Source organism: Astyanax mexicanus, chromosome 1, assembly GCF_023375975.1.
Source record: "Astyanax mexicanus isolate ESR-SI-001 chromosome 1, AstMex3_surface, whole genome shotgun sequence".
NCBI classification, from domain to species: domain Eukaryota; kingdom Metazoa; phylum Chordata; class Actinopteri; order Characiformes; family Acestrorhamphidae; genus Astyanax; species Astyanax mexicanus.
The window spans coordinates 12,599,132-12,621,190 of record NC_064408.1 but is presented as its reverse complement, the minus strand read 5'-3'; the positions used below and the strand labels follow the sequence as shown (position 1 = coordinate 12,621,190).

The 22,059-nt window shown below is 42.8% G+C and overlaps 1 protein-coding gene across 3 annotated transcripts in view; it reads right to left on the bottom strand.

Annotated features, from left to right (window-relative positions):
- LOC103040366 (peripheral-type benzodiazepine receptor-associated protein 1) overlaps positions 1–22,059 on the bottom strand; it is a 186,633-nt gene that overhangs the window by 25,834 nt on the left and 138,740 nt on the right. For all 3 annotated transcript variants that reach the window (XM_022665817.2, XM_022665818.2, XM_049466266.1), the window contains 11 exons: positions 21,726–21,803; positions 17,257–17,480; positions 16,153–16,259; positions 15,806–15,915; positions 13,756–14,655; positions 12,244–12,395; positions 11,242–11,739; positions 9,814–10,233; positions 8,486–8,644; positions 6,034–6,816; positions 3,479–3,575 (listed from right to left, as the gene is read on the bottom strand). In XM_022665817.2, coding sequence (XP_022521538.2) covers positions 3,479–3,575; positions 6,034–6,816; positions 8,486–8,644; positions 9,814–10,233; positions 11,242–11,739; positions 12,244–12,395; positions 13,756–14,655; positions 15,806–15,915; positions 16,153–16,259; positions 17,257–17,480; positions 21,726–21,803 — 3,528 coding nt within the window. The remainder of the gene's footprint in view (positions 1–3,478; positions 3,576–6,033; positions 6,817–8,485; positions 8,645–9,813; positions 10,234–11,241; positions 11,740–12,243; positions 12,396–13,755; positions 14,656–15,805; positions 15,916–16,152; positions 16,260–17,256; positions 17,481–21,725; positions 21,804–22,059) is intronic.

Sequence of the window (22,059 nt, the reverse complement as noted above, 5' to 3'; positions counted from 1 at the left end):
TATCATGATATATATATCGTTATCGTGATATAAAAAATTCCATATCGGGATATATGATTTTTCGCATATCGCCCAGCACTAAAGCCACTCAAGCTGCAGTCTGGAGTTTCTCTGGTTACAGGCCTGAGAAACCTCTAAAGCCTTGATGTAGATCTTACCCAGATAGCAACAGTATGCTGGCCCAACATTGGTAAAATCACTACTGTTTCACGCTGAATTTCAATGTCAGACCAGCGTTGGTCTGTGGTTGGCCGTATTGTGAATAATGTTAAATGCCCGCACAACTAAATTTAAATAAATATAAAGTCCCATCCATCAGGCACCCACTACCAGGCCTGACAACTTCATTAATTGACATCATCTTGGCATGAGCACCCTCATCACTGTTCAGCTTCACTCACAAGATAACACCTCACAACTTATATACAAGTATGGGTGTTTCCATGGTCAGGGCTACCTCACAGTGTGTGAATTATTAAAATAATGTTCAGAACAGACAGCACCAACTATTGAAGATATTTTAAACAAACTCATTCTCCACTTTCAAGACCTGGAATTCTGAGACGATTATTATGGGGGTCTATCACAGATAAGAATGCATTAAAATTAACGTAATTAATTTTTGATCAAAACCGAAACTGTGCAAAAGGAAATACTTAGCTGAAGGTTGAAATCAAATCTGGAACACATTCAGTAGGCTTTCATTAATTCGCCCACTTTTGGCCCAATGCTGGTAAAAGTCGGCTTTGTTTCTCGCTGAATTTCGATGTCAGACCAACATTGGTCTGTGGTTGGCAGTATTTTCAAAACGTTGGATAATAAGTCAACATTAGGCCAACGTAGGCCCAATGTCAAGCAATGGTAGATACCCAACGCCAGGCAATGTAGGCCCAGCGTCAAGCAACGGTAGATTTCCAACACCAGGCCAACATAGGCCCAATGTCAAGCAACGATAGACACCCAAGGCCATGCCAAGGTAGACACAACGCCAAGCAATGGTAGATACCAAACGGCAGGCCAATGTAAGCCCAACGTCAAGCAATGGAAGGGGCCCTCAAGACCAGGCCAACGTAGACCCAATGCCAAGCAACAGTAGACACCCAATGCCAGGCCGACCTACTCCCAACGTCAAAAACATTGTTTGGCACCCAACCTCAGGCCAACATAGGCCCACTTGCCAAAATGAAGTTGAGCCAGCATTGAGCCAATGTATACTTGATATATGAGTAGCGTCTCCAACCCTGTTCCTGGAGTTTTTACCAGTTAGATCTCCATCCTAAATCTAAAACACCATGTTCAAATAATAAAGCACTCTTGGATGCATTAATTGGATGGATCTGATGCGACTGATTAGTCTTTGGGGTTTAAATCTGCTTCTGGAAATTAGCTCTACAGAAGCTCTACATTAAGAGACCCCTGATGTAGAGTCACTTTGGCCACAAGCCTGGGAAACAGCTGAGCCATGATGTAGTCAATCTGGCAACCAGCATGGTAAGTATTACAGCAAAAACACTTAGAAAGGGAATTCCAGATTTATATATGATTATACTATATATCATTTGTTAACCCTCGTTTAAATGACAAGATGTGGAATTAAATTAGGGGAATAAATCGATAAAACTGAGAAGATAATTGTTCATCTGAGAGAGAGAGAGAGAGAGAGAGAGAGGGAGAGAGAGAGAAAGAAAGAGAAAGAGAGAGAGAGGGAGAGAGAGAGAGGGAGGGAGAGAGAGAGAGAGAGAGAGAGAGGGAGAGGGAGAGACTCAGGCCTGGTTTCATGGCAGGCTAATCTGGGTTACTATTTTCATTGCTGTCACTTCCTCCTGTCTCATGACAAGCCATTTTGGGTTAAGCCTGTGCTTAGCTTAGAAAGCTCTATCTACCCATCCCCCTCTCCCTCTCCCCCTAGCTCTCTCATTCGCTCTTGCTCTCTCTCATTCTCTCTCGCGCTGACTGCCATACAACCCACTCAGTGCAATCAAAGCTAATTCTGTGCCATCAAACTTTTCTACTTAGTTTGGAATTTACCTAATTTCCCCCCATTATTTCCTCCATCTCTAACTCCCAACACTAGAGGGTGGGAGGGTGAAAACATGCCCCTTTCAATACAAGTGAAGCCAGGACCTGCTCCTTTTCAAACTGCTGCTGATGCAACATCACTCGGAGGAAAGCATAACTCCCCAGCTCTGATATAACAGCTGATTAACAGCTAACAGTTCCTCAAACTGCTCATTTTGTTTTATTATATCAGGTAACAGTGATGTTGAGAGGAAATGCCATCAAAACACCCCTGTCAGAGGGAGCAATGGCAAGAGCATGATCCAAGATTTAAACCAGCTACCCTTGGATTATAGTGAAATAGCAATAGTTTGATGGACCACTCAAGAGACCACGATCAGGTTTGGGAAACTCTAGTCTTGAAGGACTGGACTCCTGTACAGTTTTAAGCTTTATCTTTCTTAAGAATAACAGCTTAAAGGCCCTGTCCACTAAAGTACGTCCAAATTTATTAGAAAACTCTGCGTCCACTGAGTTAACGCGCTGCGTCCAAAATATAGACGCACTGCGTCCAAATTACGTCCATATTCCGTCTAAATTGAAGTTGGACGCCGACTTCCACTCTTTGGACGTCGACTTCCACTCTTTGGATGTCGACTTCCACTTTTTGGACGTCGACTTCCAACTATATATGGTTGTTTTTTCTAGTGAATCATCATTTCTTCTTGAGCTACAAGAGAGAGCACATCTATTCTCTTCTACACAACCATGGACCACAGATTCCTTGCAGTGATGGTGCAGCAGCAGAACATACTCCTCCATGTGCTGGACCAGACAGGGAGGAGGAGGAGGCTGGTTCCTCGGGGGCTCAAGCAGGTTCCTCGGGAGCTGGAACTGCCTCCTCGGAAAATCACTTGGCGGCGGCCGTCTTAGCGGAACCCTTAGTCTTGGCTGGCATCTTGGAAAGTGTGGAAAAGCGATGGACGCCAGAAAAATACCATTATGGACATCGACGTCCACCTGTACGTGCCGTCCAAATATCCACTAAAATAAGTCCGTACTGCGTCTAAATATCCACTAAATTACGTCCATATTAGTCGCCGTCTATTCCGAAATTTTTGGGAGGTACCAAAACCACTTTTGCGTCTAAAGTGAACGGCAACATCTAAACTACGTCCACTTGGACGGTGCCGTCCAAATATCCACTAAACTACGTCCAGATTGCGTCTAAATATCCACTAAATATCCACTAAACTGCGTCCACTGAAATTTGGACGTACTTTAGTGGATATTTAGACGCAATCGCAGTGGGACAGGGCCTTAAGATTCGCTTCAACCCTTTAACTGCCAGGTTTCAGAGGTGTGTTATTTGAAGGAAATAAGCAAACCCTGCTGAAATCTGGTCTTTGGTTCCAACTTAAGACAAATAACCCACCGTACAGATCAAAAACGTAGTGAAAAGAAGGTGTGAGCGTCTTACCTTTGGGCATTCTAGGCATCAATTTTGGGGAAAGCTCTCTTGGGGGACACCAGGCAGCTCCTGCATCGCCCAGGGGAACATCTCGACTTGATGTTTCCTGAGATTAATGACAGAAATAAAGTCAGTACTAATGCTAAGAGTATGTGACACATTGGATACTCATATAATGTTTGCAGATTAGGGGGAAATTTAAGGATTACTGTCAGTCTGATATTGAAATTGCAGCCAATAATTACTACCAATAATTTATTGTGCCAATTTTAACATGTCTAATCACTAGTAGTGGGTGTCACACAACTCTTGGGGTGATCTTGTAAACTGACAGCTCTATATGCTTGGAGGAGAACATTAAACAACTGGGGCAATCGCTAATAATGGGTGGGTGGAAGTTGAATTACACCATTTTGGGCACTACAATATTATTTCAATAATTCTGTTTTCTATAACTTCATTTTTTTTTTAAGTTTTTTTGTCAAACATATGGTCACTAAAAGCTGGCCTGTAGTAATTTATCTATTCTTATATGACATTATATAAAGTTACTGACCATTGAAAATACAACTTAATCGACCACTGGTCAACAACAGACATTAACCGTACGTATACAGCTCTGGAAAAAATTAAGAGATCACTTCAGTTTCTGAATCAGTTTGTCTGATTTTGCTATTTATAGGTATATGTTTGAATAAAATGAACATTGTTGCTTTATTCTGTAAACTATGGGCAACATGTTCTCCTCCACCAGTCTTACACACTGCTTTTGGATAACTTTGGACAACTTAACAGAAGCCGTATGCCAAAGCACACGCAAGCGCCCACAAACACACGTACTGGAGCACTGGAACACAGTCTTGAAGGTCACAAAAGCAGCACTTGGCCTTGCAATCACTACAAGTACACACATACATGCAGCCCAGCCTTATAACAAAGGGGTAGAGAGGAGGGAATGCGTCCAACAGTGAAGGGTCAACAGAAAGATGTCTAGATGTTCACCAAACATCCATCCCAGGAGGCTTCAGGGGTGAAGGGGACTGAACAAGGTTTCTTGCTAAGTTTCTCCGGGAGAGCAAGAGGTTCAGTAATAACAGGGGTGCACTATTACAGTTTCAGCCAAACAAGGGGACCAAGCACTGCAAGGACATCTCTATATTAACTGATCTCAGAACAGTCAAACACAGAAACGGCACACAGAGGACAGGGGGCTTAATTAAAGCTACTGTATGCGACGAGACAAGAGGTTGTTGGATTAGAAGAACAGGGAGAGTCCACAGGGAGGGCCTAAACCTTTTGCATTGGTGGAAAGACCCCTGACCCACAGATGGAATACAAGTCAGAAGTGGAACCCACCATTCTGGTACTTTCCTAGAAAGACTACACATTAGGGATGAAATGGTTCTCTATATTTTATCGAAATGTTCGGTTCGGCCTGTTTGGTTCGATACCCCCGGATGGACTGCGGTATTTTGGTGCACACATTAACAGAGCGAGCGAACGCTCTAATGCTGTACATGGTGCTGAATGCACAGCCCCGCACATGGCCAGGGGGAGGGCTGCTAATCGCATGCTGCCTGCTGCCCGTGTGTTTTCCTTCCCCGCCCTGCTCCTCCATCTCCACCCCACAACCCTACCCCCCACCCAACCGCTGTTTTTTCCTTCCTACAGAATAAAGAACACTTTAATTTGAGTTTGATAATTCTCTGTTAAGAAAATAAAACGTTTGATTTTGTCCTGCTGTCTCTGTCTGGTTCTGGTCCTTATCTGGCTCGCTGGTGACAAAACTTTAATGTTTCTTCATTTGTGGTTATTGATTGGACTCTGTATTCTGTGTATTGGGCGATAGTCAGGACTGCTTAGAACCTGGGGGAGACTTCTTTTTTATATACTTCTCTCGGCGTGTCTCTCCACAACCAAGCAACAACCAATCAGAATTTTTTCAGAATTTCCCAGGAGCAAGTCAGCACTCTGAAGGCAGACGCTGAAGATTTGAGGGCTAATTAAACAAAACTTTCTCAGCTGCGTGATCACGGCGAGTGAACGCGAATCGGAGAAAAGGAAATTTGAAGAGGCGCCGTCAGCTTATAAATCTGTTGTTTGGGACCATTTTGACTTCAGCATTGAGTTTGATTATCAAGGTAAAAAGACAGTCAGCAGATAAAGCACAGTGTGATATCAGTTGCCTGTTTTTGACTAATGGTAAGAATAAGTGTTCCTCTTTTATAATAGATATTGTGATTTAAATTCATCTGTGCCTTTTTTCTAATTAATGTTGGCTCTGCAAGTGTGGGTAGGAGTACCTTGTTGATTTGAAATAGAATATTGATATATATTGAAACCGAACCGATACCATGGCCCAAGAACCGTGATAAGAACCGAAACGAACCACACTGTACCGTTGCATCCCTACTAAATACTCTACTGGTGAAAAAGCAGAACTCTACTTTAGTGCAAAGGCAAAAGCATGGGAGTTTCACTTCACTTTGGGGTGCAAAAGGTTTCAGCCAGGTAATCCAGAAGGGGCTACAGCTGTACGGCTGGGAATAGGCAATACAACACACCCACGAGTGGTGGCCCGACGGCATGATGACGGGAAGCTCTTGCTTTAGTCGTCTGGGCAAGGGTGTTGGGCGGTACTCGTGGCTACCACCCTCCACCCACCACTCCGAGCTCATCTGATCCACCACCACCTCCCCGGGGTCAAAAGGTGCCGGCTCGTCATCCGTGCCGTATTCCACATCGATCTCCACGGCAGAGCCTGTGGGCGATTTGACGCGGTGCACAGTCCTGCTGAGCATGTAGGGTCCCTGTGCTGTTCCAGGAGGCACTGCCATAAGGTCTGAGGTCATCTGGCTCCGCAACATGGCCTCCCTGCGGAGTCGGTCGCTGTCCCATTGCGTCCGCTGCGGTCTCCTCACTGTCACCTCCCTGCTGCAGGGTCCGGCGTACAGACTGCTGTCTGAATCCAGCTCCACCTCCTCGTCCTCCTCATAGTTGATGGTGTCCACCGTATCGGCGTAGTGCACTCTGGGACGAGGTCGGACCTGCACGGCCCCTCCTTGCCTGGTTCTCGCTGTTGGTTCTCGTACTTCGGCTCTGCGGTAAAGTTGGGGGCGACGGTGAACTTCCTGTCCACGTTGGTAGCTCTCTTCCAGTCTGGGTCTACGCATCAACGGCCCCGGGGTACGCGGTAGCCTGGAGCAGTGCGGCTCAGTGTCGGTGTTATCCTCCTCCTCGGTCACCTCCGGGATGCTGAACAACTGCTTGTTGTGAAAGGCTTGAGGGTGAATCTTCAGGATCTTCTCCAGGACCTCCTCGTCACTGTCCGGCTCCCAAACCTCAGACTGAGGGGCGGGGCCAAAGCAAAATCGGAACAAGGGGCGTGGCCGTCACACAAGGGAGAGGTAACAGAGCAAAGTGCGGGCACAAAACGCAAGAGGACATAAAGTAAAAGTCGGGTGAAGTTGGCATTGAGAAAGATCAAAGAGGAAAAAAAGAAAAAAGAGAACAGAGGAAAAAATTAAAGGAGCAGAACAGTAAGAACACAAAGAAGAAATTACACTAGATTACATCTCACAGTGTGAAGGTGTGTTCAGAAACCTTCAGAAGGAGAAATCTGGTGTGAAATGGACTTGGGGTGTAATAGTGAAACATGATAACAAGTGCAAACTTTTATAGAGTAGCCCACCTCTGTTCACTCGCAGCTTTCTGAAATACATAGCTTTTAGTTGATGCTCCCAACAGCATTACAATTCTAGAGATAGGAGCATAGTATTGTGCATGCAAAGAAATCACAATTTTTACAATATTAATAAGCTCAAAGTAGCACTTGATTGGTAGAATTCTAAAGGCCCTGACATTTAAAACAAGGTACTAAGATCAGGTAAATTATTAAAAAAGATAAATAGCAGATTAACATTAATAACAGATTTATTTAGTTCAGGGGTCGGGAATTAAGTTTGGCCGCAGGCCAGATATTTTCCAAGCCATTACGTGACAGGCCACAAAAAAACAAAAAAGTTTTGGAAAATGTAGTGTAATAGGATAGAGTGCTACAGACTAGCAGCTCTCCAGCCCAGAGAGTTATTGAACCCAATTGCAGAACAGCTGATCTCAAAGCAGGTAAACCCAAGAAAAAAGGAAAAAAATAAATAAACACACTTGGATCGAACCTGTGTTGTCAGGGTCGCTGTCCAATTCAATACGCTACCCATGCTAGTGAATTGGGACACAGCCGGAAAAAAGTCCTTATAAGGAGCTAGGGAACCCGAGAATGGGCGGAAAAACGAGACCAGGTGGAATCTAAAGTCATGCCGAGTGCGACAGAGAAACTGGAAACATGTATATATATATATATATATATATATAAAAAAAAAAAAAAACTTGCCAGAGAAGCATTATATATTTATTTTTAGTTAAAGCCAACCTCACGGACCAGATGTTTCAAGCTTGTGGGCCACATCTGGCCCGCAGACCTCCTTTTGCCGACCCCTGATTTAGTGGAAATGCATGAATTGCAACAGAATTAATTTTGCAATCTGTTTCTCTTTCCTACCTATTAGATCGTGCTCGATACTTCAACATGGTGGTGCCCGGAGAACTATCTTAAGGTACTGTTTGTATAAACAGTGTATTTTATTAAACTATCTGCACACTTTCAAAGCTTTCAGTGCCTTTTTTTTAATGTCAGGACCCTCAGAATTCTAACAATGAAGTGTTGAGCTACTTTGAGCTTGTTAATGGAGTAAAAATAGCGATTTTTATGCTCCCATCACTAGCATTGTAAGCCTGTTGAGAGCATCGGCTAAAAGCTCTGTATTTCAGAATGCTGGGGGTGAACGTTCAACTAAACTCTAAAGTCCATTTTACACTGGATTTCTCCTTTAAGTTAAAGAAAAAAAGGAAATCAGCAGAATTTATGACACTAACAGAGAGTTAATGGTGTACACTATAATTAAAAGCTATCCCTGAGCTTAATTTAAGATTTAAGACAAGGCGCATCTCTTTCCTCACCCTGCCCACAGGCCTGGGGATGTAATTTCTGGGTGACACATCAGCAGTGGACTCCGAGTACAGATCCTCCTCCTCTTCCTCCAGGATGTCGGACAAGTCAGACCGGCTGCTCTCTGCAGGGTAATCCGGAGGAGGGTCCATAAGACCTCCTGCATATATCTGAATACAACCCAAGGAGAACATAGCATTAGTATTAGAGGGGCACGCTATACAGGGCTGAAACTAACGAATATCTTAGCAGTTGACTAATCTGACCAATATTTTACAGTTTAGATGACTAATCACGATTATTTTTCTCATGTCCTCAAATTGTGCTTCCTATTGATGAAGCTTCTGATTCATTGCTTGCTTTACTGCATCTTGACAGTTAATATCTAACTATATAGTTAGATATTAACTATATATTTTGATAGTTGACGTACCTATTTAAATACATTTAAAAAGCATATTATAGAAGACATTCCCACATTCCAGATGTTCTTATTTTCAGGACATTCTAGTTAAATATCTTAAATTGAGATGCAAATATTGACAGACAATATAACTTTGAATTTGAGCGTGTCTTGATAAAAATTTCTTCTATTCTTCTAATTTCTTCTATTGTGAGGAAGATTTTGTAATACATTTTCCTCTCAGTAAAATTGTAAGTACTCAAGTTTTTTTTAAATGTGTGTAAATTGCCATTACCGGTTTATTATTTCTATATGATTTATTAGTTTTTTTTATTAGTATTTACTTCTTTTAGCATTAATATCTCCCTTAACATTGTATAGTGCTCTTAAATTGCCTTAAATAACCTGAGTTGCCAGGTTCATGGTTTTTCTGCCAATCTAGGCTTGTTTTATAGTTGCGGGTGAAAATTCAAAGAGGTGTGTTTCTTTGGGCTACTTTTATATGTATATTAACAGCTTTAATTGCAAACTGTTCAAAATGAAAATGTACTGTGTGGTATACGTCTGTGGCAACCTTAGATAATGGGCTAGTTTAAGCTTCTGACAGGTGGGTTTTAGACAGACTTTGGGCAGGATTTCTTTTGCTGGACCTGGCATCCCTGGCTGCAGCTTTTGGTACCACACTATCTGCTTGCTCTCTTTCACTCCACAGACAACAGAAGCACTAAATGTGGGATTTAAACGCTGTAAATATAATTAAATGTATAATGAGCTGATGTACAGTGAGCATTGGTGTTTTCCATTACCCCTCCCATGAGACTAATCAAGTCGATTAATCATTGCAGACCTAATTATATATCAATATTTGATATTACATGATTTGGATCAGGAAAAATTCATTTATAAGTCACTAAAGCTCTACTGCGGCTGACTGACCTTTATCCTAGGCTGAGGCTCGGGCCGCAGGAACTCCTCGATGGAGGCCAGCCGGGTGTTCTCCCTGTCGTCTTCCGGCTCTGACTCCAGTGGTGAGGGGTTTGGGGGCCGGAGAGGGTGCGTGTCGGGCAGGTTGAGAAGATCCGGTCCTGTAGTGTTAACTTTGGGCATGTTGGGGGCGGGTGGGGGCGTGTGGAGCTTGGCACGGGCGTCCTCCAGGAAGTCTGAGATGGAGGCAACTGCACGGATGGGCCTTGGGCTATCTGTGTCTCTGCTGGTCTCTGCTGCCGGAGTCACTGCAGGCATAACGCTGGGCTGCACAGGGGCTGGAGATGTCGCTGCCAGTGGAACAGCTACGAGTGCAGGTCCTGGAACTGGCACAGGAACGGGCACAACCACGGGTACAGGCACACTAACCTGCTGACAGAGGGGCCACAAAAGCAAAGATTTTATTTTTATGTTTATTATTATTAATAATAATAATGTGAAGTGATAGAGAGCAAGTAGACAGCGAGTTACAACAAGCTTCAGCCAGAGTTGCAGAGTCCAGCAAACAAAAAAAATCCTGCCTAAAGTCTGTCTAAAACCTGCCCATCAGAAGCTTAAACTGGCCCAGTATCTAAGGTTTCCACAGATGTTCACAACACAGTCCATTTTCATTTTGAGCTGTTTTTAAATGGTCTCTCTAAATATAAAAGTAGCCCAAGAAAACGTACCTTTTAGCATTTTCACCTGCAACTATTAAACAAACCTAGTTTTGCAGAAATACCATGAACCTGGCAACTCAGGTTACAGAGGCAATTATTATTATTAGCAACCTTTTAGCAACCACCAAGCAACAACACAGCAACGCCACAGATACCATAGCAAGACCTTAGCAACCACCTAGCAACTTCTAAGCAACCAACTTGCAACCACTAAGAAACAACATAGAAACTACCATAGTGAACGGTGGGAGTCATTTTAGCTGCGCAACCATCTTTCAATCCTTTTGTAGTTTTTTTTATCCTATTTTCTCCCTAACTTACAAGGCCAATTACCCAACCCACTCATTAGGACTCATTAGGACACTATCACTAGTGATGCCCCAACACGAGGAGGGTGAAGACTAACACATGCTTCCTCTGATACATGTGAAGTCAGACTCCGGCACTTTTTGAGCTGCTACTGATGCAGCATTTCATCACAGCGCACTCGGAGGAAAGCGCAGCGACTCAGTTCTGATACATCAGCTCACAGATGCTGATTGATATCATCCTAGGAGTGACGAGGGGAAAGAGCACCATCTACCCCCTCAGAGAGAGAGCAAGGCCCTCTTCTCAGGGCTCCAGTAGCTGATGGCAAGCTGCATGACCTGGATTCGAACCAGCATTCTCCTGATCACAGTAGCATAGTGGCCAGTGCATTGGGTCTGCACTTCTCACTTACCAGTGGGTTAGAATTGGCAACAGGAACAGGCCGCGCCTCCTGCACAGCCACAGTGACGGCAAGGGGTGCAACCGGCGCAGGGTTTGCCCACGCCTCAACAATTGTGGCGGCGGGCAGGGGGGCATCGTCGGTGGCTTTGGCCATGTTGGTGTAGATCCCCCTGACTGAACCAGAGGAATGTGCGTCTGGGACAGAGCTGAGTGGCATCGTGGGTGTTTTGGCAGCAGACAGAGAGGTGGCACAGATAGCAGCGGGCTCCGTGGTGACGGCACCGGCGGTGAGGACACTGGCGTGGGCTGGCACAGACTGGCAGAGAGGCATGGAGGTGCCAGCCATGATGGCAGGCAGCTTGGCTGGCACATTAACGGGGGCTGAGTCGACGGACTCGCCATTAGGAGACATGGTGCGAACAGTAATCTCACGAGCCGCCTGCAGCGTCTGAATCTGAGACGGACCAATCAGAGCGCTGCCTGCCGTGGGGGAGGACACCTCCAGCACCTGGAGAAAGAGAGCAGGATGGCAATCAATCAATCAATACATTAATCAATCAACCTTTATTTCCATTCAGTAATACATTGAGGGTAACCCTCATTTTCAATGCAAGAATCTACAAAATTAAAGGGACTGAAAAATAAAATCAAGCAAATAATATATGATTTAACTAAGAACAAATAAAATAATTCAGAATAAATGTATATGTAGACGAAGTTAAAAAATGTATAAAAAAATAAATGGAAGAAAAAAAATGAAATAAAAAAGTAAAAGGTCAAAAGTAATAATAGAGGTCAAAAGTTTAATAAAATAAATAAAAGGATGAAATAAACAAAATAAATAAAACAAAAGGGCTAAAAGGTGAAACATAAAATTAGATCAATAAAAAGTCATAATAATTAAAATAAATAATAATAATATATATAATATATAATAATATATAAATAAATAAAGGGCACAAACATAATTCTAAGAATAAAATGAATAATCATTAAATGGTATAATAATCACCTTCTTCTTGTCAGCATAGATGGTGTAGCCGGTGACTCTGACCCCGTTGGAGGTCCCAGCAGCATCGATGGTGACGGGCAGCCAACTGATCTGTGCTATCCCTGGAGATGGCCCGTGCTCCAGCTGTACATCCAGAGGAGCATCAGGGGGACCTGTGGGTGATAGAATATATTGATTTATAGCTTAAAAAACAGCAGTTTAGCTTGTACAGTTTGTTGGCATTTTATAGGTTAAAGGATAAATCTGGTGTGAAATGGATTTGAGGTGTAGTGAAACATGATAATGAGTATGAACTTTTGTCTAATAGCCCACCACTGTTCACCCCAGCATTCAGAAATATAAAGCTTTTAGCTGATGCTCCCAACAGCCTTACAGTGCTAGTGATGGGGGCATAGCATTGCACATTCAATTAAATCTCTACTTTTACACCATTAAGAAGCTCAGAGTAGCTCCACACTTCAGTGGTAGAATTCTACAAGTCCTGATATTCACAACAAGGCACTGAGAGTTTTCAAAGTGCACGGGTAGTTTAGTTAAAACACTGTTCTCCAGCTGCCATCTTGAAATTAAGTCCTGATAAGTTGACTGACGAGCACAAACAAGAATACGTGGAATAAGGGAGCAGATTGCACAATTAATAACCCTCACATTCTGCCATCCTTGCAATATTTCCCCAATACTTGAGTATTCACGTGAATTAAGAGCTATAGTTTCCATTGTGCTCATCAGGCGACTTATCGTGACTTAAATAATCAAGATGGCACCAACAGGTGAACTACTTAAAAGTATTGTGTGTATAAAAATGCTTTAATAAACTTCCTGTACACTGTCAAAGTTTTCAGTGCCTCGTTTCAAATGCCAAAGCTCTCAGAATTCTATCAATAAAATGTGGAGCTACTCTGAGGTCATTAATGGTGTTAACTGGTGCTGCCTTCCCTCCACTGGCTTCCTGTTGCTGCCAGATCTGTACCAAGAGCTCTTAGAGCCTCCAGTACGGCTTGGCTCGAACCCACCATTCCTCAAAACCCACAGGAAACGAACATCCCGACTCTTCTTTCTTCTAGGACCAAGGTGTAATGAACTTCCACTGGGTGTCAGAACAGCAGAATCACCCGTGGTCTTCAAACGCCGACTGAAGACTTATCTTTTCAAAGAGTTCTTAAACTAATCTTAAAATAAATAAATAAATGAATAAATCTCCTAGGGTTCAAAATATTATCAATCTTTGGGTATCTCGTGATTCTAGTCTCTTCAAACTAGCTATGGATATTTTAAAGTAAAGATTTCTTCACATGGGCAACTCTATGCCCCTATCTCTAGCATTGTAAGCCTGTTGGGAGCATCGGCTAAAATCTCTGTATTTGTGAACGCTGGATAAGAACGAAGGTGGGCTATTTGACAAATGTTTATACTCATCAATATGTTTTTCTACAACCCAAGTCTATTTCACACCAGATTTCTTCTTTAAGGAATCCTCCACTCAACCCCTCAACCCTTCCTCGTGTCTCTCACCTGCAGATAGGGTGGTGAACGAGGTGATGACGCTCTTGCGCTCACGCTGCTCCACAGGCAGCTCCCAAGGCGTGCGGTGCGGTCGGGCCTCCACTTTGACGCAGTAGTGCAGGCTGGGCGTGAGGTTGCTGAGGCACAGCGAGTAGCAGCCGGCCTTGACCAGCTCGCACTCCTCGTTATTTAGCGAGACGATGTGCACGTAGTTGCTGTTGCTGGGCAGCCAGCTCAGGCAGGCGGAGGTGGCCGTCACCCGCTCCACCCGCAGCTGGGTGGGTGCCACGCTGACGTCCCGGCCCACCAGCATGGAGCAGCGCAGCTGGTCGGACCCGCCTCGCTCCGTCAGGCTCTGCACGGCCACACGGTAGCCCTTCTGACCCAGCTCCAGCCTCTCCAGGACTGCCTTGGTCTGGGCTCCGAACGGCACGTTCAGCCTCAGCTCCTGGTCCACGTAGACGTTGTAGCTCCACACGGCGCCCCAGCCCACCGGCACCAGCGGTGGCTCCCAGCCAATGATGATGCTCTTGGCCAGCTGCTTGATCAGCGTGATCTTGCGCGGGTAAGGCACAGTGTCAGCCCCCACCTCCTCCAGGTCGAGGTCCAGGCCGTTGGTGAGGGGGGTGGCGGGGAGGATAGGGGCGTGGGCGTTGGCCTTGGCGCTGTCGGTGGTGACGGCGGGGGTGGGGGCCGAGGCCGAGGCCTCCGACCTCTCGGAGGCACTGTGGGCGAAGCGCAAGTGGTGCTGGTGCAGCCTCTCACTGCCGCTGTGGAAGCTGCTCTCCTGGAAGGAGTTGTGTGAAAGGTCTCCGGCCTCGTGGTGGTGCGCGCTCATGACGTCGTCGTCCGAGACACGCTCCACGAAGTTGGACGGGACCAGGCCTCGACGTCCATCCATCAGCTCACCTGTAGGGGGCAGCATAGAGAATAGAGTCGTGCCAAAATATCTCAAATATGGCAATTGAATCTTTTTCTATGAAGCTAATTTGATCGTTACGCAATTATGAAAGTTAAGAAACCTAAAACCTGTGTTTTTCTAACTACCAACTAACTTCAGTGATTGTGTTTTTACAAGGGCTTTCAACAGCAAAGCATTAATGCACACAATTAATTTGGAATCAGTAACACATTATTTTTTTAAAGCAAATTAATTACAGCACAAAGTTTGACCCCAACCCCATCTGCCCCGCCCCCACTCAATACATGGATTTGTGTGTGGTGAGAAAGTGATCTGGTCTCCATCTGACCCAGCTATCAAATAAACTTATATTTTTTTAATTGAGCTAAACTGCTGATTAGGTGCAATTTAATCTTATATATTAGCCAGATAATATATAGCTATAAACAAACACTGTCTCAGCTGCTCCATGCTGTTTACATGTGCAGTATGTGCAGCATTCACTGCTCATTAAATTCATTAAAAACTCTGGGTTTAAAAATAAAATGCAGCAGCAAATTTTCAGTGTTCAGTGTTAAAGCAGCTTCACACTGCACAGAAATACGCACTGGCTTCCTCGCTCCTGCACCAGAGAGCTCTGACCAATCAGAGGAGAGGGAGAGAATGGTGCTTGCATGGTTTATTGGTGCACATTTGGTGCATTTAGGTTTGTGCATATGTGAAACCAAACCAAACAGAGGAAGAAAACGCTTCAAATAAACAAACTCATCTAATCAACTGATCCGGAGCAGAGAAACAAACTACAGATGAGAAAACGCTATTTTATACTCAGCAAATTAAGATCTAATTCAGAAATTCTTACAACCAAGCTGAGCTGTAAATAATAAAGTAAAAAGTAAAAAGTTTCAGTGCACCTTGTTGGCGATATCTCCCCTAAAACAGTTCAAACTAGTATTTTAATTGACACTGATAATATAAATATAATTGCATTTTCATTTTTTTACATTCATTCTTTTATTTACATTTAAATATCCACAATAAAAAACTTGCTTCTTAAGAAGAGCAAGTGAGATTAATCACAGTTAATCACAGAAAACTGTTGTGATTAATAAGATTAAATCTTTGAATCGATTGACACCACTAGTTTTGACTACTGACCTTCATAAAATCCATCGTCGTCCATGTCCCCATACACGTATATGTATTCACCAGCTGTGAGGGGCAGCTCCACCTCCGGGTTGTCATTAGGACCATCGTAAGGGTTGTAGCTGTATGCAAAAAAGTTGTTTTAAAAAATCCAAATCATCATATATGAAAAAAAAAAAAAAACTCTTAAATTGCAATGATAATCAATGTAAATGTTAATTTTATTCATTCTGGTGTATTAATATTGGATCATTCATCAAAATCAACGATTTAATCCTCGTCTAATTCTACACAGCCAGCAGATACTTATCTACACAGACGACTGGAGAGTAAATATATAGTTTTGGAGAAATGCATACCTGTACCGGGCAATGAAGACCTGGAGTTTAGCAGGTCCTCGACTTACTGACACTGGTGCTGGAGACACATCAATATCCAGCTCCTCCACCTCACTAGCAGTGTCCACCTGAAACAAACACACAATGTCAATAGGAAAAAAATAAGCATCTTTTTTCCTTGTTTTTGGTGAGATCAAGGCGTTCAGTGGATGAACAGTACAGTGGATAACACAATCCCTTTTTAACTTAAAAATATATTCTGAAATGGCATGTGAAAATACTCAGTACATAACAAATATTTATTCATTAAAAAAAAAACTGTATTTTGGCTTGGCTAGCCCATATATACATCTCAGGAAAAAATAAGAGACCCCGTTTCTTTCATTTTACCAAATTGAAAACCCCTGGAATATAATCAAGAGAAAGATGGATGATCACAAACCATCAAAGCAAACTGAGCTGCTTGAATTTTTGCACCAGGAGTAAAGGCATAAAGTTATACAAAAGCAGTGTGTAAGACTGGTGGAGGAGAACCCAGATGCCAAGATGCATGAAAACTGTGATTAAAAACCAGGGTTGTTCCACCAATTATTGATTTCTGAACTCTTAAAACTTTATGAATATGAACTTGTTTTCTTTGCATTATTTGAGGTCTGAAAGCTCTGCACCTGTTTTGTTATTTCAGACATTTGTTGTCTGTATGTTGTCTATGTATATACATATCTGTTATTTTCAGTTCAGGCGGTGCTCAATGGCGGCGCTCAGAGCTGAAGCTAGCTTTATAGGATGTAGAAAAGTAAAAGTGTTTTTAATAAGCTTCTTGTGCACTTTTTTAAGTTTTTAATGCCTCATTTTAAATGTCAGCGCTCTCCAGATTGTAGCAAGGAGGTGTGGAGCTACTTTGAGCTGGATAACGATGGAAAAAGTGATTTATCGGGGCAAATTATGTCCCGTGTCACCCAGTCTAAAGGTGTTTGGATTAACTGTTCAAATTTCTGGATCTCAGAACGCTGTGGCAGAACAGAGGTGTGCTATTCATCAAAGGTAGGTACTTTTTATTATGTTTTACTAAACCAAGAGTTCACCTTTAACATCCACATCTACAGTCCATCACTACCCTCTCACCTCATGTGTGGGGCTGGCCCTGCGTGGGCTGACGGGCCGCGAGACGGCGGCTGATTTAGGGGAAAGGTGCGTGGTCTCGGATTTGGGTGGTGAAGGGCTGGAGGTAGAGGTGGACTTCAGGCTGAGGCTGGGCAGCTCCCGGTGCTTTGTAGCTGGGGAGCGCTCGGGCCGGGAGAGGCCTGCCGCGTGGGGAGTGGAGCCGGCGCGTAGTACAGCAGCAACATCTGAGCAAAGAAACAGAAGAGAAGAGAGGAAACCAAAAAGAGTGAGAGAGAGAAAGAGAAAGATGAACAGAAAAAAGAAGACAAGAGAGGAAAACAAAAGAGGGTATTGAAGGGTATTGAAACAGACAGTACATGCCACGGATAATACACTCACGTGCCTTTGTGAGTATTAATGTAATACTCACACTGATATACAGAACACTGACAAATGTAGCCAACACACAAAAAAAACATCTTTTAAAAGCTTTTAGTGCAGGAGTGACGTGAAGGAGCGGACAAGCTGGATGATGCAGAAATAAAAGTTCAGATTAAAAACCATGATTAGAACTCTTAATTACTTATAGAACAGTTAAAGCATATTAGAAATTCACCGCTATCAATAGCAGGCTGATATCAGCAGAATATGCTGGATAAAACAAGCCACTATGATCAGGTGATCGCTGGTTTGAATCCTGGTCATGCAGCTTGCCATCAGCTGGCGAGAGAGTCCCGAGAGACACAAATGGTCTTGCTCTCTCTGGGTGAGTAGATGGCGTTCTCTCACATCATCACTCCAAAGGGTGATGTCGATCAGCACAAGGCGTCTGTGAGCTGTTGTATCAGAACTGAGTCACTGCGCTTTCCTCCGAACTCGCTGGCTACATGCTACATCAGCAGCAGTTCAAAAAAAGAGGTAGTGATGTGCTAGTCTTCACTCTCCTTGTGTTGAGGCATCACTAGTGATGGGGGATAAACAGCTGGCTGGCAGCTTAAGGAGTGGGACAAGATAAAAAAAAACGGGAGAAAATTAAAACATTTTATGAAAAGCAATGTATTGTTTGGTCATCTTACATTATCAAAGATCTTTAAAAAATGGGCTCTTTAGCTTCAAATGCAATCTGGTGGAGACAACTTCTGGAAATCTTTTACTGTGTGTGGGTGAACATTATCCTGCTGAAAAATGCCAGTTGAAATCTCTGCTATGAGAGGAAACACATGGCAGCAGGATAGTAAGTGCTGTTAGAGCTGATAGTGTCCCTCGTATCTCTACTAGGGGTGACTGATTGTCTTATATAAAGGCCATCCTCACACCATACGTTTTAAGCTCTCTTGTCTAATCAAGGTTTTACTATCAGTATGGTGAGCTCTCTGTAAATTGCTTGAGTGAGAGAATAGCAATGTGTTATACAGCACACTGTGAATGAAAGTGTGTAGGCTTAAGCAGGGCTTAGTGTGTGTATGTGTGTGTAATGCCATGTTGAGAATGGTGTTTGACCTTTGCAGAGGTCAGGCAAAGGGCAGATTAAATACGTGCAGTGAAAGAGGAAAAGCCTCTCTGTACATCAGTCGGGAGTGCAGGAGGGCATTTCCAATATCTATCCTTCTATCTGTCGTTTAACACTCTCTGCTCTTCAATCACGCTGCTGTAAAACAATCTGAGCCTCTGAAATCATGATAAAAGAAGCTTCTCAGCAGAGTGTGACAGTGATTCGTTTATCATTGCTGTCATGCAAAAATGCTGTCACATTTTCTTCTATTTGACATCATGTGACACACAAGGTTGTTTCTTATATTCGATCAAAATTTCATGAGAAACAAGCAACATAATTCAGTATAGTTCCTGTGATCCTGCGAAATTCCACGTTTTTACATTGAAAGCTGTGGGAGGAGTAGCATTTAAAAAAAAACACAAATTGAATAAAAAGAACAAGATTAAGAAGAACAGTACGTTGGCTTTTCCAAACCAACTGAACGATCAATCGGAATGATCCAAAACAAAAAGATATATATACTGCATGAATATTACGCTAACAATTCAAATAGACTGTCTAATGATATTTCCTAATAGTCTGACCATACTTGACTTAAAACTTGTGCATATAGATCAAGTTTCAATTATTTTCTGGTCTATTTTCATACATAAGGCACGCTGGATTATAAGGTGCATTAAGCGACACTAGTAAGGATGTCTATATCGAAGTGAGCAAGGCTGTCACCATGTTTCCCTATTAATGGGGAAGCTGGGGGAAGTCCCTAAGTAAACTGTAACTCTTAAACAAAAATATATATTTTTAAATCAAACGAGCGCTAGATGTTAATCTACACAGATTTCTCTCCTGAAAACTGTTTATTTGGGTGAGTAAAGCACTAAGCACTAAGCACTAAGTTTACAATTCCAATATTTTGTCTAAGGGTGAATTTTTAGTGACGTTTCTCCAGCTCTAAGGCTGGGTTCAGCAGCATTAGCATGAGCTGCCAACTGCAGCGCTAGCGGGACGAAAATGGCGCCTGATCGAGCTAGACTGAGGAACCCTGAGTGTTCCGGTAACCCAAGACACTATCAGCTATCCGTTCGTCCCACATAGCTTGTTTTAACATGGTTAACATGCAAACTACAGTCCAATATACTCGTCTCTGAACAGCGAAAGAGTTAGCTGCAGTTAGCGGCTAATGCTTATAACGCTGTATTTTACCGAAGTGGCTTTACTGCTCCTTAATACCTGACTGGTAGAATTCATACATAAGGCGTACCAGGTTATAAGGCCAAAGGGCCTACATTCATGAATGAATCAAAAGCTAAAAAGAACAAAAAAAAAAAAGAAGAAGAAAAGAACCAGAAAAGCATTAATCGTTAGTGCCAATGCATTCCCGCATGCAAATGAGTGTTTCAAATAAAAGATAAAACAACCACCACTAAAGCAAAAACTAAACACAACTAAATCCAACTTAAATCCAACTTAAAACAAATGACCTTCACAACTATCCACAGAACACACTGACCAATACCCATTAGTACATGATGCACCATCACTGCACTAATGGATTCAGTGTTATCGTGAGCATAGAGCCTGCATTACCTCAGTGACACCATAATCAAGCCAGGACTACACAGCTACAGGCTAAAAAATCAATAATGCAGAATCAAGCCCAAGTGCCTGGAATCTGTGTAGTGGGCATGAAGCAGACAGCACAAAGCCAACGCCAACAAACAGCCAGCCAACGAGTTAATCCACACTGTTAATCATCCATCGATAAAAAGAGACAGTTCCTCTTACCTCAAAATGTATTCAGTCAGAAAAGACATGTTTGGTGTCTAAAGTTGGCAAGTTTAAGACCTTTTAAAGTCCTAACAGGTCATAAAAAGACTGGATGTCTCACCATTTAAGATTCATATTTTTAATTTTGCTATGATAAAATGAATTGGAACCATTTTTACACGTTGTTGTTGTGGATCATTTAGACATTGCTATGACAGAAAAAGTTACATGAAGCCAGACACAGCAGAAGCATATCTTTTTATACTGACACTATTATAATGTTCTTAGACATCTGTACACACTTGGAGGAAAACACCATCCAAACCATCACTGATCATCAGTAAATTAATTTAGCGTTTTATTTGTAAATCAAGGGATCAGAGTCTGGAGGAAGAGCGGAGAGACACACAGTCCAAACTGCTTGAGGTCTAGTGTGAAGTTTCCACCAATCAGTGATGGTTTAGAGAAACATGTCATCTGCTGGTGTTGATCCACTGTGTTTTATTATCAAGTCTAAAGTCAGTGCAGTTTTGTTTTCCCACAAAATCTTACAGCACTTCATGCTGCCCTCTGCTGACAATTTTTATAGAGATGCGGATTTTATTTTTCAGCAGGACTTGGCACACTGCCCACACTGTAACCAAAAGTACCAATTGGATTTATATATTTTATTCTAATTTTCTGAGATACTGACTTTTGGGTTTTCATTGGCTGTAGGCCAGCAGAATAGTACTGCCAATAGAATAGGACCCCTGAACTGATTTTTTTTTAGGTATTTATTAGCTCAAAATAGCTTTTCTCCGTTGGTAGATTAAAAAAAAAGAGATTTGTAGATTGTGAATTTCCATTACTTTTTTATTAAAACTTTCTGGGTATTTTTATTTTTCCAAAACTTATTTTGAAATTCCATTACTTTTCCAGGTTTTTAATGACCGTACAAACCCTGTAATATGCAGACACCCTACCCCTCCCCATCCGAGTATTGTAAAATCCAAATGATTTCAGGCTTGCTTTAAACTGTGATAAATTAATAAGCAATCTCAAACCAAACTACCATCTTGACTGACTGAATACTGAATTTTAAGAAAGGAAAAATAAATGATGTCTGTTTGATTATTTCTGCAGTTTTACTCTTTTAGGATCTCATTCCACGGGTCAGCCATGCAGGTATGGAAAGTTAAGCCCTCCAGTCAAAAGAACAGTGGCTAAAAACAGTGACCCAGAATACCCTGCTCAGAAGCGTCACAGAGGGCCTCGTTACCCTCCAGACTCCAGAAGGCGATGTCGTCCCATGAGGCACTAGTGCCTGGAGAGGAGAGGGCAGAAAAGAGAGAGCAGAGGACAGACAGGATGGGAGAGAGGACAGGAAGAAGAGGACAGAATGGCAGAATCCACTTACAGCTCAAATAGACACTCAAACACTGTTTAAGCGATGTTCAGGCTAGTGTACACACTGTCTCATGTCCCCTGAACGAGGTTAATATGATGGGACATGGCTGATGTTTTGCATTGGAGCTAAACAAAAGCTATCTAAGGGTGCTATCTCAATACATTTAAAAGTT